General features: G+C 32.9%; 1 protein-coding gene across 1 annotated transcript; it reads right to left on the minus strand.

Moving 5' to 3' along the window:
- Positions 1–7,683: 7,683 nt before the first annotated feature.
- Positions 7,684–8,629, minus strand: LOC132704872 (uncharacterized; the record flags this gene model as incomplete). Its single annotated transcript, XM_060675174.1, has 1 exon — positions 7,684–8,629. A coding segment is annotated over one exon (702 nt), but the record flags the coding sequence as incomplete, so codon positions are not given.
- Positions 8,630–15,754: the final 7,125 nt, after the last annotated feature.

The raw sequence follows: 15,754 nt of genomic DNA on the forward strand, positions 1-15,754 counted from the left end.
AAATTCCTACTTAGGAAGAAACTATTAGCATTTTTTACAATTACAACAATATAAACTACAACGGTAACTGAACTGGGATTGTTATTTTCTTAATTTCTCAAACTTTCAATGAATGTATAACTGATTGACTAACAAACTAACTAAAGATGACAATTCCTTTTAGACTTTATTTTTAAAGAAATTCACAAACTACAAAATTTTCTTTAATAGTTTTCCTGAAAACATAAGCTGTGAGTCTCTAACTTGGAATAATTGCAGTAAATAAAAGAAAGATTTTTCTTCAAAAATATGCTCCGACATGTCGATATAAGAAAAATTTATACAGCTTGTCCCAAATCGTCTATTTTTAAAGGATAAATTTAGTTACGCAAAATTTGTATTCAATGTCATTTGAAATATATATATCAAAACATTCTAAAAATTAATTCAACAACCATTTAACGCTGAATCATCAGAAAAGAAGACGTGGTCTATATTTACATTTCTGTCTAAGTGATAAATAACTTTATTTTGTGTTCTCCATAGAAGCACATTATTAAAATTTCAGTGAATTTCAATTAATTCGTCTCGGTATAACTTTTTGACAAGTGGAGCTGATGTCTCGAATGCGATGTTAAACTGCTGACTTGTTTTCACTTTTAAGCTGCATAAAAATTGAATTGATTTGAATTATATTTGTTCATTAGAATTAGATAATCTTTGTTAAATATCTTTTAAATGACAAGGAATAAAAATTTCAATTTTTGCACGCACGTGTAACTTGATTTGCTCATTAAAAATAGTTAAAAAAAACGGGATTGTCATTAAAAGATATAGTCGATGGCGTCATATCTACAGTTTCACGGGTAAAAAATAAGTTTACAGCTTAAGTAAAATTAAGTGAGTGTGTGGGAAAAATGTAACACGTATAAGACAATCAAGCAATACAAATTAAAACTACCGCCAACAAAAGATCTACCTACGAACAAATTATAACGTCGGCGTTACGTAAAGAAGAACTCGATCGGGAGCTGACCTTGAACTTGTTTTGAAACAGACTCAGTATTCGGACGAAAAAAAATTGCGACAGAGATACCCTAGATTATTGCTAGAGTTCTTAATCACCGACTGTTTTAAGAATACAGGATGCAGAGGCATATTTTTTTCACTATATTTCAATACTGAGTTTTTTAATTGAATTTTTGCCGCTGCACATTTTTACTTCTAACCCATAAATAAATCAATAAAATAAATAAGATTAAATAAAAAAACATAAAATACTCTTATATATTTATGTTTTCTATTTAATATTATTTATTTATTTATGGGTTAGAAGTAAAAATAAGAGTATTTATGTTTTTTTATTTAATCTTATTTATTTTATTTATTTATTTATGGGTTAGAAGTAAAAATGTGTAGCGGCAAAATCGTCTATCGTTTATGGTTGAGATTGAACAAAGCATAGAAAATACATGAAAATGAAAAATACTCTATATATGCATTGTTTGAATGTTTGAAATTAATCTTCTTCTTTGGAAAACAGTACATTATTATTATAAAAACCGCTTCTGTACTCTAGATTGCATTTTGTTTAATTTTCTTATAATGATAATTCTGTCTTGACCAAAAAAGCAATTCCTTATACGAAATATTTCTACTTGTGTTTTCATAATATAATAATTGCTATCTACATCAAAGAGTATCATGTTCCTCACACATAATCTAATACAAAGAGAGCAGGAAGAACTTTCAAAGGATCGAGATAAACTAATTGAACTCAAAAGAATGTGGAAATTGAATAGTATAAAAAGGATATTAATTGCTATGTCTGTAGAGGGAGTAGAGGGTAAATAAACGTTTTCAAAATTAAATTCAAGATGCTGGTCAACGCATGAAAGAAGCGATTATTTAACACCTGGAGAATAGTAAGAAAGTTACTCTCTATGGAATAAGATGATTTTTTTCTTCATGGATTAGCCCGAGCAGTCAGTTAAGGAACATATTTGGCAACGTAGAAGTGATTTAAAATACCAAATCGTCAAGAAACCAATTTCAAAAATCGAACTGAAGAGGCTTTTACTTGATGAAAATCCATTTACCAAAATAAATAAGAACTAAAAGTTCAGATTTTCACGAAATTATATATTTTGACATGAAATTGTTTCGACAACACCGTTTCTTTATCAAATGATAAAGGCACGGTTAATGATTTGGGGTTTGAATCTAAAGTAGTGAGTCTGAATTAGTTCGACAAATGAAAACTAAAAAATATGCACCCTATTACAGAATGTTACGTACAACCCATTGAATCCGTTAAACATATATTGTATCTATTGTAGATTATGTTTATATTTCGCTGAAAGTGTTGAAAAATTAGTTGGATGTAGTATCGTCTAATCGATATGAATAGTATGATATTAAAGGTGACACACAAAATACATAAAAAAAAATGTATAATAGAACAATATATTAATATAATAATTAATATAATAATATTAATTAATTTAATAACAATATTGTATATAGAACAATGCAATGAAAAGAGGCGCACTTCCTCGTATCATTTGTGTACCAATTCGTACCATTCTCGCTTAACATATATATTATACAATTTTTTTAATGTATTTTGTGTTTCACCTTTAATATCATATTACTCATATGTATTACGCTTTTATGTCTATTTAATTATATTTGTCCACTATCTTTATTTATTTTGTCCATTTACTTTTATGAAAGTTTAAAAACAAAAAAAAGACATATAATCGCTGTGACTTAAAAAACAATTTTGTAGAGGACCAGAATGTTCTGATGACGGTCGAAATAACCGAAACGTCAACCAATAAATTTGTCAATTCGAGATAAAGCCTATTAAAAATAAGTGATCTAACTTTAAAAATGGTAATTTTTTTCCAAGTGTGGAAACTAGTATTTTTATAGAAAAATTAAAACATTGGAAAGACCATTAGGTATAAGTATGTATGTATTATTAATAAAAATGGTGAACAATTTTAAAATAAATTCAAAACAAAATTAAAAAAAATGAATGTTTCATTCGTCAGGCTTTTATACTTTAAAATAATTTTAAATTGTGCATCCTAACAATCTTTACTACACTGGTGTCATCTTGGATTCCTATTACACGATATATAATATATGTGAATGATTTTTTAGGCGGATTGGAATTTCGGAATATGGAAAATTTCCTGTATTTAATTTAAAAGTCTGTTTTAATAGTACTAATCCTCAATTTACGAGGGACTCAATTTTTAGAAAAATTTGTTGTGTAAAAAAAGCTTGGCGATCAATTATCATTCCATAGCAGAACAAAAACTTAGAAATGTTGTCAACAATGTCCGCCGATATCTCAGTCAAGTTCAGGATCAAGTTTTATCGATTCAGGCGGAAGTAAATTGCGCCGAGAGAAAAAGTGGTCGTTGTTAATTAAGTTTAAAATTGATGAGCGGAATATCCACAGTGAAATGAGGCGAAAAGAATCTTTGATGTTATTAGTAAAATGTGATTTCTAATATGCCATGCCATGATCGAAGAGAAGCAATATTGTTTACCCAGTTACAGTTAGAATTCTTTGCAAAACTGCGACAGTACTGGAACCTGCTATTCAAATGTATTTAAATTAACCAGTGACCTATTAAATAATTCATTTTGTTTAATTTTGTTAAATCATTAAGTTATTGTAGAATTTGTGTTGTTTGTTTTTATTTGAATATATAGGAAGTAGGCATTGTTTGATTTCGTCATGCAGATGCAGTTATCATATCTTAAGCTACGTTTTTACTGGATAAATATTAATATAAATCAATAAATATTAATAATAAATGCAAATGTGCTTTCGCCTTTAGTCCTTAATTTAAAGGGCAAATTTCAAAGAAAGATCAACAGTAGGACGAAACAGAGACAAGTTGCTACGTGTGCCATGAAAAACGAATAAGTAACTAGGAACAGAATTTTCTTGCGGAACGTGTGACACATGCATACACATACTGACGTGGTACAGAGCTCTAGCCAAAATCGAGTAACAATAAATTAAAACTACACTTTAGGATTGATTCCGCGAACATAAGAAATTTATACAGTGCTTTTTACAGAAAAATAAAAAAAATAAAATTACTTCAATTCATCATTCAGTTATTTACATTAAAAAATTGTGTATACTTATTCTCTGCTGTAACATAACCTCTAAACGACATCTTTTTTCTAATAATTTTCGATAATATCAAAGATGTATGGAACGCACATCCGTCTTTTTTGTTTCTTTGTCATTGCCTGACAACATTTGATGTTTTTCGTAAAATTATTAATTGAATAGCTTGTTACTCCTTCTAAATGGGGATCTTCCCTCGACTCGTCTTTTTCGCTGAGAATTTAATGGAATCTGGACATATTTCGACAAAATACTGTCCAAAATATGCCCTTCCAAAATATAAGCCATCGAACTGATGAACTGCTAGCTGCAATATTAGTTGTAGAATGCTGCAAGGTTCAATGTTAGGAGCTCTATATATCTAGGGCATAAGAGACTTAGAGTTTCAAAAGCTTCAAATTTACGGCAATCAGAAGAAATGTAATGTAACTTAAAAAAAATGTGAAGCTCAAATATTTTGACATTATTATCTTTTTTTCATCTTTTTTTTTATCTTTTTTTATCTTTATTTATTGTCGGTTTTGGTTAGTTTAGTATTAGGTATTTGTGAATAATATTATGACTTGATTGATTGATTGATTGATTATTTTGTTACTGATAGTGCAAAGAAAGTGAAAAAACGGTATGTTTCAGTTTCAGTCTCTTCAAAGGATCTAACATAAGTACAAAATTTATACAAATGTTGAGACTCAGGAGGTAATTTTATGCGAAATTCACAAAGGGCAAATTAAAAGTTTTTTTTTTTACTTTTTTACTCTTTGTTTTGAAGCTTGAAAATAGAAAAATCCATAAAAAAACTATAGCTCACACTGCTGCAATTTCTTTGGTTAGCTAAACTTACAGCTCTACCTGTAGTTGTTTTTGCTGAGATTGCTTGCCATAGTTGTTCGGCGATATGCCAATCATATTTTTTATGATGGTCCGCAATTTAATGAGCGACGAAGGCTGAATTGAATGCAATTAATCGAATTTATTTTATAAAACGTTTCCTTTCCTAAGAAACGACGTTATTTATTAAAATAAAAAAAATGAAATGATTGTACTTAAACACACCTGTCCTTGACTGATCTTTCAAATAACAATTAAGTCGATAAAACGATATCTGATTGAAGTCTGCATATACGGTGAGTTTTTTAGACCCACGTTATGGGCGGTTAATATAAACGTCGCAGACATTTTTTTTGGTGTAAAGCAATATATACTATAATTTAGAATGTTAGTAGTAAACGACAAATAGGTATCTGAAACGGCTTAAGATTTTTATGTACGCAGCGTTCAGTATTATGGCCTACGTTTGTGAAAATTAATTTTTATGCAATTGCTTCAACACGTGGATGAAACTACTATGCAATATTCAGTATGGAAACGGCTCGAGGCATATTTTACATTAGAAAGACTGTAAGTAATGGGGTGTTGTTGTCTTTCACTTATTTATTTATGTAAATGGGACAATGAGGTGTTCTCGTTGTTTAATAATCTAATTTACAATCATCAAACAATATTTTCTGCACATATTGATAAAAAATTAAATAAAAATAATTTATGTTCCTAAAAAATTCATACAAATTTATAATACTGGGAAATTGAAAACATTTAATTCGTTTAAAAAATAATTATTACGTATTATATAAAACGTCAAGTTTTGATTTGGCCCTTTAAATAAATGGCATATTATAGTTTGTTTTATAAAAGCCGAGAAGAATGCTGCTACAGCAAGCAACTTGTATTAAGATTTTTTCGGGAGATTGTGAAATACTGTCGAAAATTAGAGTCAGTTTGAAAAAAGCGACAAAAACAATACATCACGTAAGATGAACAAAACTAAGCAAAACTAATAAAGTAGTACTAGAAAATAGATTTCTGCCAGCGGTTCTTTGAAAAATGTTACTCAGTACGCGTTTAACGTTCATTTTTGAAATTTATTTAAAAGATTAAAACAAAACCTACAAAGTGCATTTGGCTTTCCAGTTAAATACTCAGTTTAGCAACTGCCAGTAATCATTTGTTTCTATATTGCGGTCGCACTGCCAAAGCTTATTTGTTCAAAATTCAAAATTTAATTTTTTTGTTCTGCGTAAATAGTTGCTGTGGAAATGTTTTCAGAGAAACAAAAAATTTTCCAGTGAAAAATTTTAAATTTTTGTGATACTATATCAGTAAGTAAAGAATACCAAAATATCACACACAAATGTGTTAGGTCATTCAAATAATAAAATAAAATTAACAATATAACTTTTAAACGACTTGAGGTAGCTAGCGATTTGAAATTTCGATGGATTAATGTAGGCTGAAAGTCAATTTTTTTGAAAATATGTAGTAGCGAAAATGATAGGAACTTTCGAATTTTAAATTGCACACCCTATATTTTTTGCATTTTTGCATTTTTCTCACTTTTTTTTTTGTCTTTTTTTTTAAATTCTATTTACTGTTGTAAATTGTGTCTAGGAGGCTATGACCATCATAAATACTGTTTACCGAGTCACTTGATCATGTGGTAAATAGCATTTAATGTAATGAACTATTAATTTTTTAGGATAACCTAGTTTTTTCAAATAGCACCCTAGTGAGAACAAAAACTTTTTTGAACCGGTACTTTTTTTGTAACATTTCGACACAAGAATTTTTAACATTTGAAAAATAAGCTCACAGAAAGGAAAAAATCAAATAAGTAAATACATTTTTATAGAAACAAAATATTACTCAAGTGGTTTTGCTACAATTCATCATCAAATCGGCATGATTGAAAATACTGACAGTTTGTACATTTTTATCTGATTATCGATTTTGTCGTGTTATCGATTTGGATTATCATGGAAAACAATGATCAATTTACAAATGGAGAAAAACTCGATATACGGGGACTGCAAAAAAAAACCCTCGACAGGCCCGTGCATTGTATGCAGCCCGCTATCCTGGACATCGCCTTCCAGCACATTCTTTCTTTAGAAAGCTGGAAATGAAAATGTTTCAATCAATGGTTAAGTCTAACCGTTAACAACATCTTTATGAAACTGACTTAGTAAGAAGACTTCGATATTGTAATTGGCTCTTAGATAAACATGACGAGAATAATAATTCCGTTAACTTAAAGGCCGGTCCAGACACTCCGTTTTGCACAACGTTTTAAATCCGCGCAGTTTTAAGACGGAATGAAACCGTTGCAACTTTGAGCGTCCAGACGGTACAGTCTTGACGGTGCAGTCTTGTATTTTCCGCTCAGTTTTGTGTGATATCGCCATGGAGGAGGTTCTCCTGTGGTCAATTTTCGCCTGCTGTATTGTAAAAAAAAAAAAGATTGGAACACATCAGAGGAACCGTTCGTTCAAAATGGTCACGGAAATGGCTTTTAAAAAGGCGGGACTTTTCCCATATAAGATTATTGAGTGAATTACGCGACGAACCTAATGATTGGCGAAACTACTTGAGAATGGACATGGACACGTATATTTACTTATTGGAATTAGTGACACCGCATATCAAGAAAGAAAATACTTGTATGAGAGCAACAATATCACCACATGAAAGGCTAACAGCAACTTTAAGATTTTTGGCAACCGGCAGAAGTTACAAAGACCTGGAGCTCACAACAATTATATCAAAACAATCGCTAAGTGAAATCATTCCCGAAACATGTGAAGCTATCTACAAGGTGCTGAAGAAGGATTACTTGAAGGTAAGAAATATTGTTATTTTCCATAAACGATTTATTATTTAATTGAACATTATAAACTTTATTATTGTAGAAAAGTTATTATGGTAAGCAATAGAAATGCACGCAAGTATACTTCAGTTTGGTTGAAATGATGACAAGTAGGTTCCAACGGGAGAGTGGGCAGGGGCTTGGTGGGCGCGTGTCTGTACATCTTGTTCACCTTGCTGTGGGATGATGCATGAAACTGCCGGAATTTTCCCAATTGTTTCATACTCCTGAGTGTGAGGTATTTGTTCGGGGGCGTAGTTATGTGGCATAGGCTGCGGCTGCTGCGAGAAGGAGTGGTATTGTCCAACTTGTGAAGAAAGATTTTGTTGCATTCTGATTTGATGTGGCGTATTCTGTTGAGGCCAATAATTCGTGGCATTCATTGAACCAAAATCATCTTGTCGCTGGCTTTTCATGTCAACAATTCGAAAATTTCTGGTAAGCGTACCCAACTCAGCTTCGAATAAAACGTCGGAAATTAGTTTCTGAGCAATTATGTTTTGTGAATTCGGGACTTCTCTGAGTTTATTAGCCACATGTTTTCCGAATACCTGAAATGCATCATCTGCCTGTAGCGATTCCAGTTTCTTCCCTATCACCTGCAGGACTTCAATTGTGCCATCATCATTCCCAACAGCCTTCCTCTTGTTACGAGTTAACTTGTGCGAGGTATTGACAGAATGGGAAGTACTCGTAGATGCTTCGGAAGCAGGAGTAGCAGGGGTAGTAGCAGCTTCACTGGGCCCACTGTCAATAACAGTTTCTTGCACATCGTCTTCCACCTGAAAATATTAAACAATAAATGTATTATTGATCTCCATATTTTTATTATTTTTACAAATTTTCAATGATGAAACTCTTGCAATATTTCTTCTTTTTTTGTTTTGTTTCAGTTTCCCAAGACTGAAGAGGAGTGGATGGAAGTTGCAGCGGAGTTTGAAAGAATGTGGCAGTTCCTTCATTGTTTAGGGTCAATTGACGGAAAACATATTAGAATTGTGCCACCTAAAGGAAGTGGGTCCTATTATTTCAATTACAAAAAAACACACAGTGTTGTTCTTATGGCAATAGCCAATGCCAATTGCGAGTTTTTGTATTGTGATATTGGAACAAACGGTCGGATCTCAGATGGAGGAGTCATAAATAACACTCAATTTTATGAAAAACTCGTTAACAAAGAGTTAAAAATTCCAAAACCCCGATCCATTGGAAGTTCAAACAGAGTTTTAAGATATGTTTTTGTTGGGGATGAAGCCTTCGCTATGCGTCCAGACCTTCTCAAACCATATCGACGAGAAACATTAACAAGGGACCGAAGAATTTTTAATTACCGCCTATCTAGGGCGAGGCGTGTTGTTGAAAACACATTCGGCATTTTGGCTTCCCGATTTCGTATTTTCCACACAAGTATTAATTTAAAGATGCACAACGTCGATACTGTAGTTCTTGCGTGTTGCGCTTTACACAACTTTTTGCGGAGAAAGTCCCCCCAAAACTACACCCCTCCAGAAAGTATGGATCAGGAAAATATTTCTGAATGTACTGTTCAATTAGGTGAAAGATGTAACCCAGAATTAGTGCACGACCTACAGCGTGGACCAAGAGGCCACATGTTGAACAATGCTAACGGGGTCAGAGATCATTTCAAGGAGTACTTGAACAATGAGGGGTCTGTTCCTTGGCAAGATAGATTTATAACTTTAAACAATGAATGGCGTACATAAATAATTATTTGGTACTTGTAATTTTTTAGTAGACACTTGTAATAAACATTGTAAAAGCTGATTGTACCTATTAAGTAAAAGAATATGTTTCAGTTAATAAAGCGATTAGGTAATAATAGGAAATTTTGTTGTTTTTTTTCTTACCAGTTGTGATGATTAGTCGCAGTTTACAGACTCTTCACTTTCGTCCATGGTATTCCTCGACGGCCTTGGTGTCTCCTGATCATTGAGAAAATGCAGCAAATCGAAATACCACAGAGATGGCTTGTAAATTTCGTCTTCTCCAGCCCCAGATCGAATCGATTTGTTTACCTTTGCCAATTCTTTGCGATAAACGCTTCTCAAAGAATTGATTTTCTTCACCACTGTCTCCCTGCTCGCGTTGACATCTATTTCTTTGAACTTTTCAACCAATCTCTCGTACGCTTCCCCCTTTTTGTCCCTGTCACTGTACTCTTTAGATTTAACTCGCCAAAGGCACGGAAAACTTTCATAATGTGAAATAAAATCCGTCAAAAACTCGCGAGAACATTGCCGCAGATCTGCCATGGTCGGATGATTAGAGAAAACTGAGGAACAAAACGGATTGGAAAACGGAGTAAGTGTCCACACGCAACGACATGTCTGCGCAGGTCACGGTTTTCAGAGCTCACGAGATCAGTTATCGCTGCAACTGTGCAGTCCTCCCGACGGACTCAAAACTGCGCAGTTTTCCGGTCCACACGCAACGTTTTGTCTGCAACGTCTTGAACTGCGGAGACAAAACGTTGTGCAAAACGGAGTGTCTGGACCGGCCTTAACACTGGTCTATAAATAATAAAAGAATGATTCGTCCCGGACAGTTTCAACAGCGGTTTGGAATCAATGTTTAGGCAGGAGTGATAGGAAGGCGAATTATTAAATCTGTTTTTTTTTTCATGGGGCCTTAACTGGTGCACGATATTTACAATTCCTAAGAAATGAGATTGAAGACTCCATAGATGATTTACCTCTTGCCGTGGCATTAAATATGTATTTTCAGCAGGATGGCGCGCCTCCCCATGATTTTAGAGATGTCACTGAACACCTACGTGATGTTTATGGGGATAGACTAATCTCAACACACGGTCCAGTCAATTGGTCCCCATGGTCGCCGGACTTGACACCGTTAGACTTTTTTATTTGGGGGTACGGGAAAGACCGTGTTTATGTTTCTCTCAGAATTACAGCCGAGAATATCGGCTGCATTTGATAGTATAACTCTAGAAATGTTAGGAAGGCTTTCAGCGAATGTAAGTTCTAGAGCCACGGAGTGTCGTATACAAGAAGGAGGAAATTTTCTATGTAAGTTTCATCTTAAAATAAATTGGTTATTAGGTAAATATCTATCGCACTTATTTAATTCAAATAAATACAAAGCTCAATGTGTCAATGTATAACTTGTCTTACAGTAACACACGTTGATATACCACTTTCAAAAAAAAATTAAAAACCCAACAAAAAAGAGAAAAACCTTCCTATCCTACGCACAATAATCTCCTGAATCCAAAAATGCAAAAAAAATATAGGTTGCGCCTTTTAAAATTCGAAAGTTCCGTTTCATTCAAACCGGAAGTGTAACCAGTTATTACATATTGTCAAAAAATTGGACATTCAGCCTATATTAATCCTTCCAAATTTCAAATGGTTATCCCAAGCCGTTTGAAAGTTATAGAGTGTTCCCACTTTTTTGTGTCACCCGGAATATTCATTCGATAAGTTATTTATTTATAAATCAAAATCACACTTGCACAATGCTTTACGTACCCTTAAGTTTCTTTTGCCGTTGATATATATGTCGGCGCCCTTAGCTTTAAGTGGTCGATATTTTCCCATATTTCGTTTTGGGTGATTTGAGTGTTTATTTTTGACTCGCATTATTTATCGGTCTAACGTAAACAGTTGCAATTCTGTGATTCGTAATATTGTGGACCCATGGGAACCCACTTTGGTATTTTTCCGAAGTGAACGGAACGCGAACCGGCGAAGATAGTCTGGTTTTATAAAAGCACTGGTTGGGTCGGATTTTAAGTAGCTCCGATAGTTTCCTTTTGATAGGCTATTTTGTAGTTGAACTCGTGGGTCGCGGATCGCTGGATTCCCTTTAATAATCAATTAAGTGATTAGATTATTCATTTGTTTTAAGCAGAGTGCGCATTCTTTTAATATGTCCAAGAAGTCTAACCCTATGTCGCCTCGCTCTCCATCAGAACCCTCCACTCCGGGTTTATTATATAACTATATTCATCATCATTTCAAAAATATGACAATTAATTACAACTAGCAATTAAATTATTAGGGCAAGGTGAAAAACTTATGTTCATCACTTTATGGGATGGTACAGGATTTTTGCAAGCAGTGTTGATTGACAAGCTTTGCCTTACACATGATGCTATTGTGTTACAGACTGAATCTTCTATTATACTTTATGGATCACTTAAAACTGTTCCTGTATTATAAGCCGACGTATCATCAAAAATATTTTAATGCAGTACAACGATTCCGATCAAACAAGTATAAACAATTGAAATTTTTTAAATTGAGAAATAATATAAAACCATCCGTTATTAAACTCATCTGTTATTAGTATTAGTATTAGTTCACTGTTTAATAAAGATCGGAATGCCGATGAATGAGAAAAATAACTAATAAAAAAACCGTCGACGAAATTTTAATTTAAATAATTGTCAACTTGTAAAATGTATGAATATTCGCATAATTTATTCCAAATTTTAAATAATGAAATATCATTCCGGAATTGGGGAAGTCCGATTTGTTTTCGAAGTGACCAAAGCAATTTTTTCTCGATATCCTAGTATATGCAAATTAGTAAATCATATCCAAGGACCGTTGTCATTTTCATCATTTGGTGTGTTTTTGAAGAGGAATCGTGTCGTCTCTCGTCAGATCGATAGCATTCGAAGGGATTGTAATAAAACGTCGGAGCGTACGTGCAGAAAAAGTTTAACTTTAGTGAACAATTATTTGCTGATAATCAGTCTTTTGTTTCATATATTAACACCCGTCCGTTGAGGATATATCCCAGACATGTAAAAAGTAATTTTATGGTGTTGATATTTTTTGTGGCGCGGACAAAAGCTTGTAGCAGGTGCGACCTTGAATTTTAGATAATGCTAGAGCCAAACGAGTGTAATAACTGTTGACCGTAGTCATGAAATTGCAGCGGGTCGCTCGGTTTGATATTTATCGGCTAAATATCGGCACAAAATATGAAAATACACTGTTTATGAATGTTACCAATAAAATGTTCTTCCGCCAATTTAAACCTTAAACTCTTAAATTGTGATTTAGCTATTAGCTTAACAATACTGCATTTTGAGTACTCCTGTGTTTTTCAAATATCTGTTTTGTTCACCTCATATTTCGTGAAGCTTGTCATGGGAAAAGCTTTTCATCAACCATAAGTCAACCTCTTAAAAATAAACAGGCTCTACCTAGTCTAACATAATACAAGTACATAACATTATACAAAATTATGTTATCAGCAACAAAAACAATGAAGTGGGTTGAAAAAAATAAAAATAATACAGAACCAGCACAATCATTTTAGTGAGTGTAAAGTCGATGTAATAAATAGCAACAATAAAAAAAAATTAGATGACGAATGTAGTTTCAGACGGGTGTTTTCTTTAGGGAATTAAATGAAAATTAAAATATTAGTTTCTCGTCCGACATCACTCTGTGATCGCTTCAGACTGGTGTTAGTGATAGAGTCGTTGATGCGAATTGGTACCCCATAAAAGGTAAGTAAGACGTAAGCTCCAATTGGATGATTTTAGGTCATCGGTATACAAACCAAATTTGCTATGTTGGAAACAAAATGGGAACATTGAGGGACCGAGTTTTGATCATTAATATGGGCCTTTACATTTTCATTCCGTCAGATACCACTCAGCCCAGCTAAACAAAACCTCATTCACTAGCAGTTTATGGTCCAACCAAAATAGTGATCTTTCTATAATTCAAACTTCTAAAATACTTTAAAAAGGATGGTAAATGAGCTTAATTAAAATTTTGGCCCTATTCTGAAAACAATTATGCCAATTTCTCCTTACTTTATTATCCACACGCAATTTTAATGGATGTTATACTTAAACTGACAAAAGTAGGTAGGTAATTCCTTCTTCTTTAAAGATTATTTTCGTCATAATACTTATCTGGATGATCGCTCAAGCGAGAATTTTTTCCTTTGGTCCAAATAATTTCGTAAAATGCTTCTAAAATGCTTTGTCATGACGTAAATAGGAACGTGACAAAAACCGAATTCGACTCATTAAATAGGAAACCGCAATATTTTTTGTACACATCACGAATCGATGATAAGAAATGATTGTTTTTTTAGATGATGACAGATTTTCACACGGGTTTGAAATTATTGAATTTTTCGTAGTGCCTAAATGAGTTTCTCTGAAAAGGTCTTCTGGTATAAGGAAAATAATTTTCGAATGTAAAATATTTTTTATATTATGGTAAATTTGAAAGTTGAAGCCTATGAAGCATAGGATGTTCTGCTAGATTGTCATACTTTGCCGGCAAGCATCGAATGCAGTTCTTTTTTGTGTTTTCAACATGGCCCTTTGTTTTGGTTCAGTTTTCAAATCGATTAGGGAAAATGTTATCAAGCGGTAGTGATGTAGGTATACTTGCTAAGTTAAGATCTTGCTGAATTGCCAATCCAAAAATTATTTTTAAACCTTATTAACAATTAATTTTTACAGTGCTACAGAAATTATTTGTCCAACAGACTTTTTAGGCCATTAGAAACCAAATAAGAAATTTAGTCATGATAATGATACAAAAAAATATCGTTCTTTCTCTCTCCCCTCATTAAAGCTCTTTTCTTGCACACTTCTTTCATCCATCCGACTCGTCTCCTTTCATTTAGCGCTTCTATGTGTAGAAAAAATATTAAGAAAAGAAAGTTTAGGGGTAGAGACTTTCTCTCTCTCTCTCCCTCTGTCTCTCTCTGAATTTTTAAATTTTATTTATTAAAATTGTTATACAGGTCCCCTTGTAAAAACACACACTTTAATTTAGTCTTATTGTTAAAGATGGACATGGATATTTGGATGGTTATAATTGATAGAAATAGATTATGAATTATGAGTTGGATCTTCGGCAATACAGTTATGCAAATGTCGTTAACTTAAGTTTTTTTTACACACATATCTGGCATGCTTTTCATTACATCATACGAAAATGTATTGGGAACAAATCGAATTTGTTTTTATTCTACTACGTAGCCTCAAATGCTAGACTTCGGTCTAAAACAATACGTATAGGGATTCTTATAATTTTCTACGTACGAACTGACTCAATTACCAAGGTTGCAATCGCCGACGTTTATTGCATCACTTTTAAAAAGAGCGTGGATTTTTCTATTTAGAATTCTGGATAGCGGATCCAAAAATCATGCAAATGTAACTACGTATTTCGTTTTTTACTGTGGAAATATTCGCGCACATATTACTTCCTGAAGGCACGTGCTGGGGTGTGTCCGAGCAGCTGCTGCAATCGAGAGTGTACTTACAAGTTCGCGTTTAGATTATTACATTTTTTTTGGACCGTAATTTTTTTGTTTGGCTGAAATTCAATTTCAAACGGCACATGCAAATGAAATGGAGTCACTTGCGCATCCGGCATTTTTCTGAAAAAAAAGTTGTTTCCAAAGTATTAATGAATGTGTTTATCTATGAAGCAATACCGCACATTTCAAACTATTAATTTAATAATTCTACAGAGAGGCTAATGGTGGGCCTCTCTGTATACTGTATAAGTAATACTTCAGTGATTATGCAACAAGTTTAATCAATATCAATATCGGATCGAGTGTTTTAATAAACAAGTGCCTGAAATTGCTGATTTGAAATTGTTGAATTGGTTGCAAACGTTTCTAGCCAATTCAAGAGGAATAAGGCTTTATGCATTTCTGTAGGCATACATGAATATACATTTCATAAAATAAAAATATCTGCACAACTAGAAAAAATGTCTCCCGTGCTTTTTTAATTATTAATCAATTATTAAAATTTGCAAAAATGCAATCTATTTTTTGCATTCTATCAAATATGCCACGAAACTGAAACAATTATCGTTTCTCGGCTAAAAAATTTTTTTTTTGTAAAAAATCTATAATCTTGCGATGCACCG

The sequence above is a fragment of the Cylas formicarius genome, unplaced genomic scaffold, assembly GCF_029955315.1.
Source record: "Cylas formicarius isolate icCylForm1 unplaced genomic scaffold, icCylForm1.1 PGA_scaffold_7__23_contigs__length_41026272, whole genome shotgun sequence".
NCBI lineage: Eukaryota > Metazoa > Arthropoda > Insecta > Coleoptera > Brentidae > Cylas > Cylas formicarius.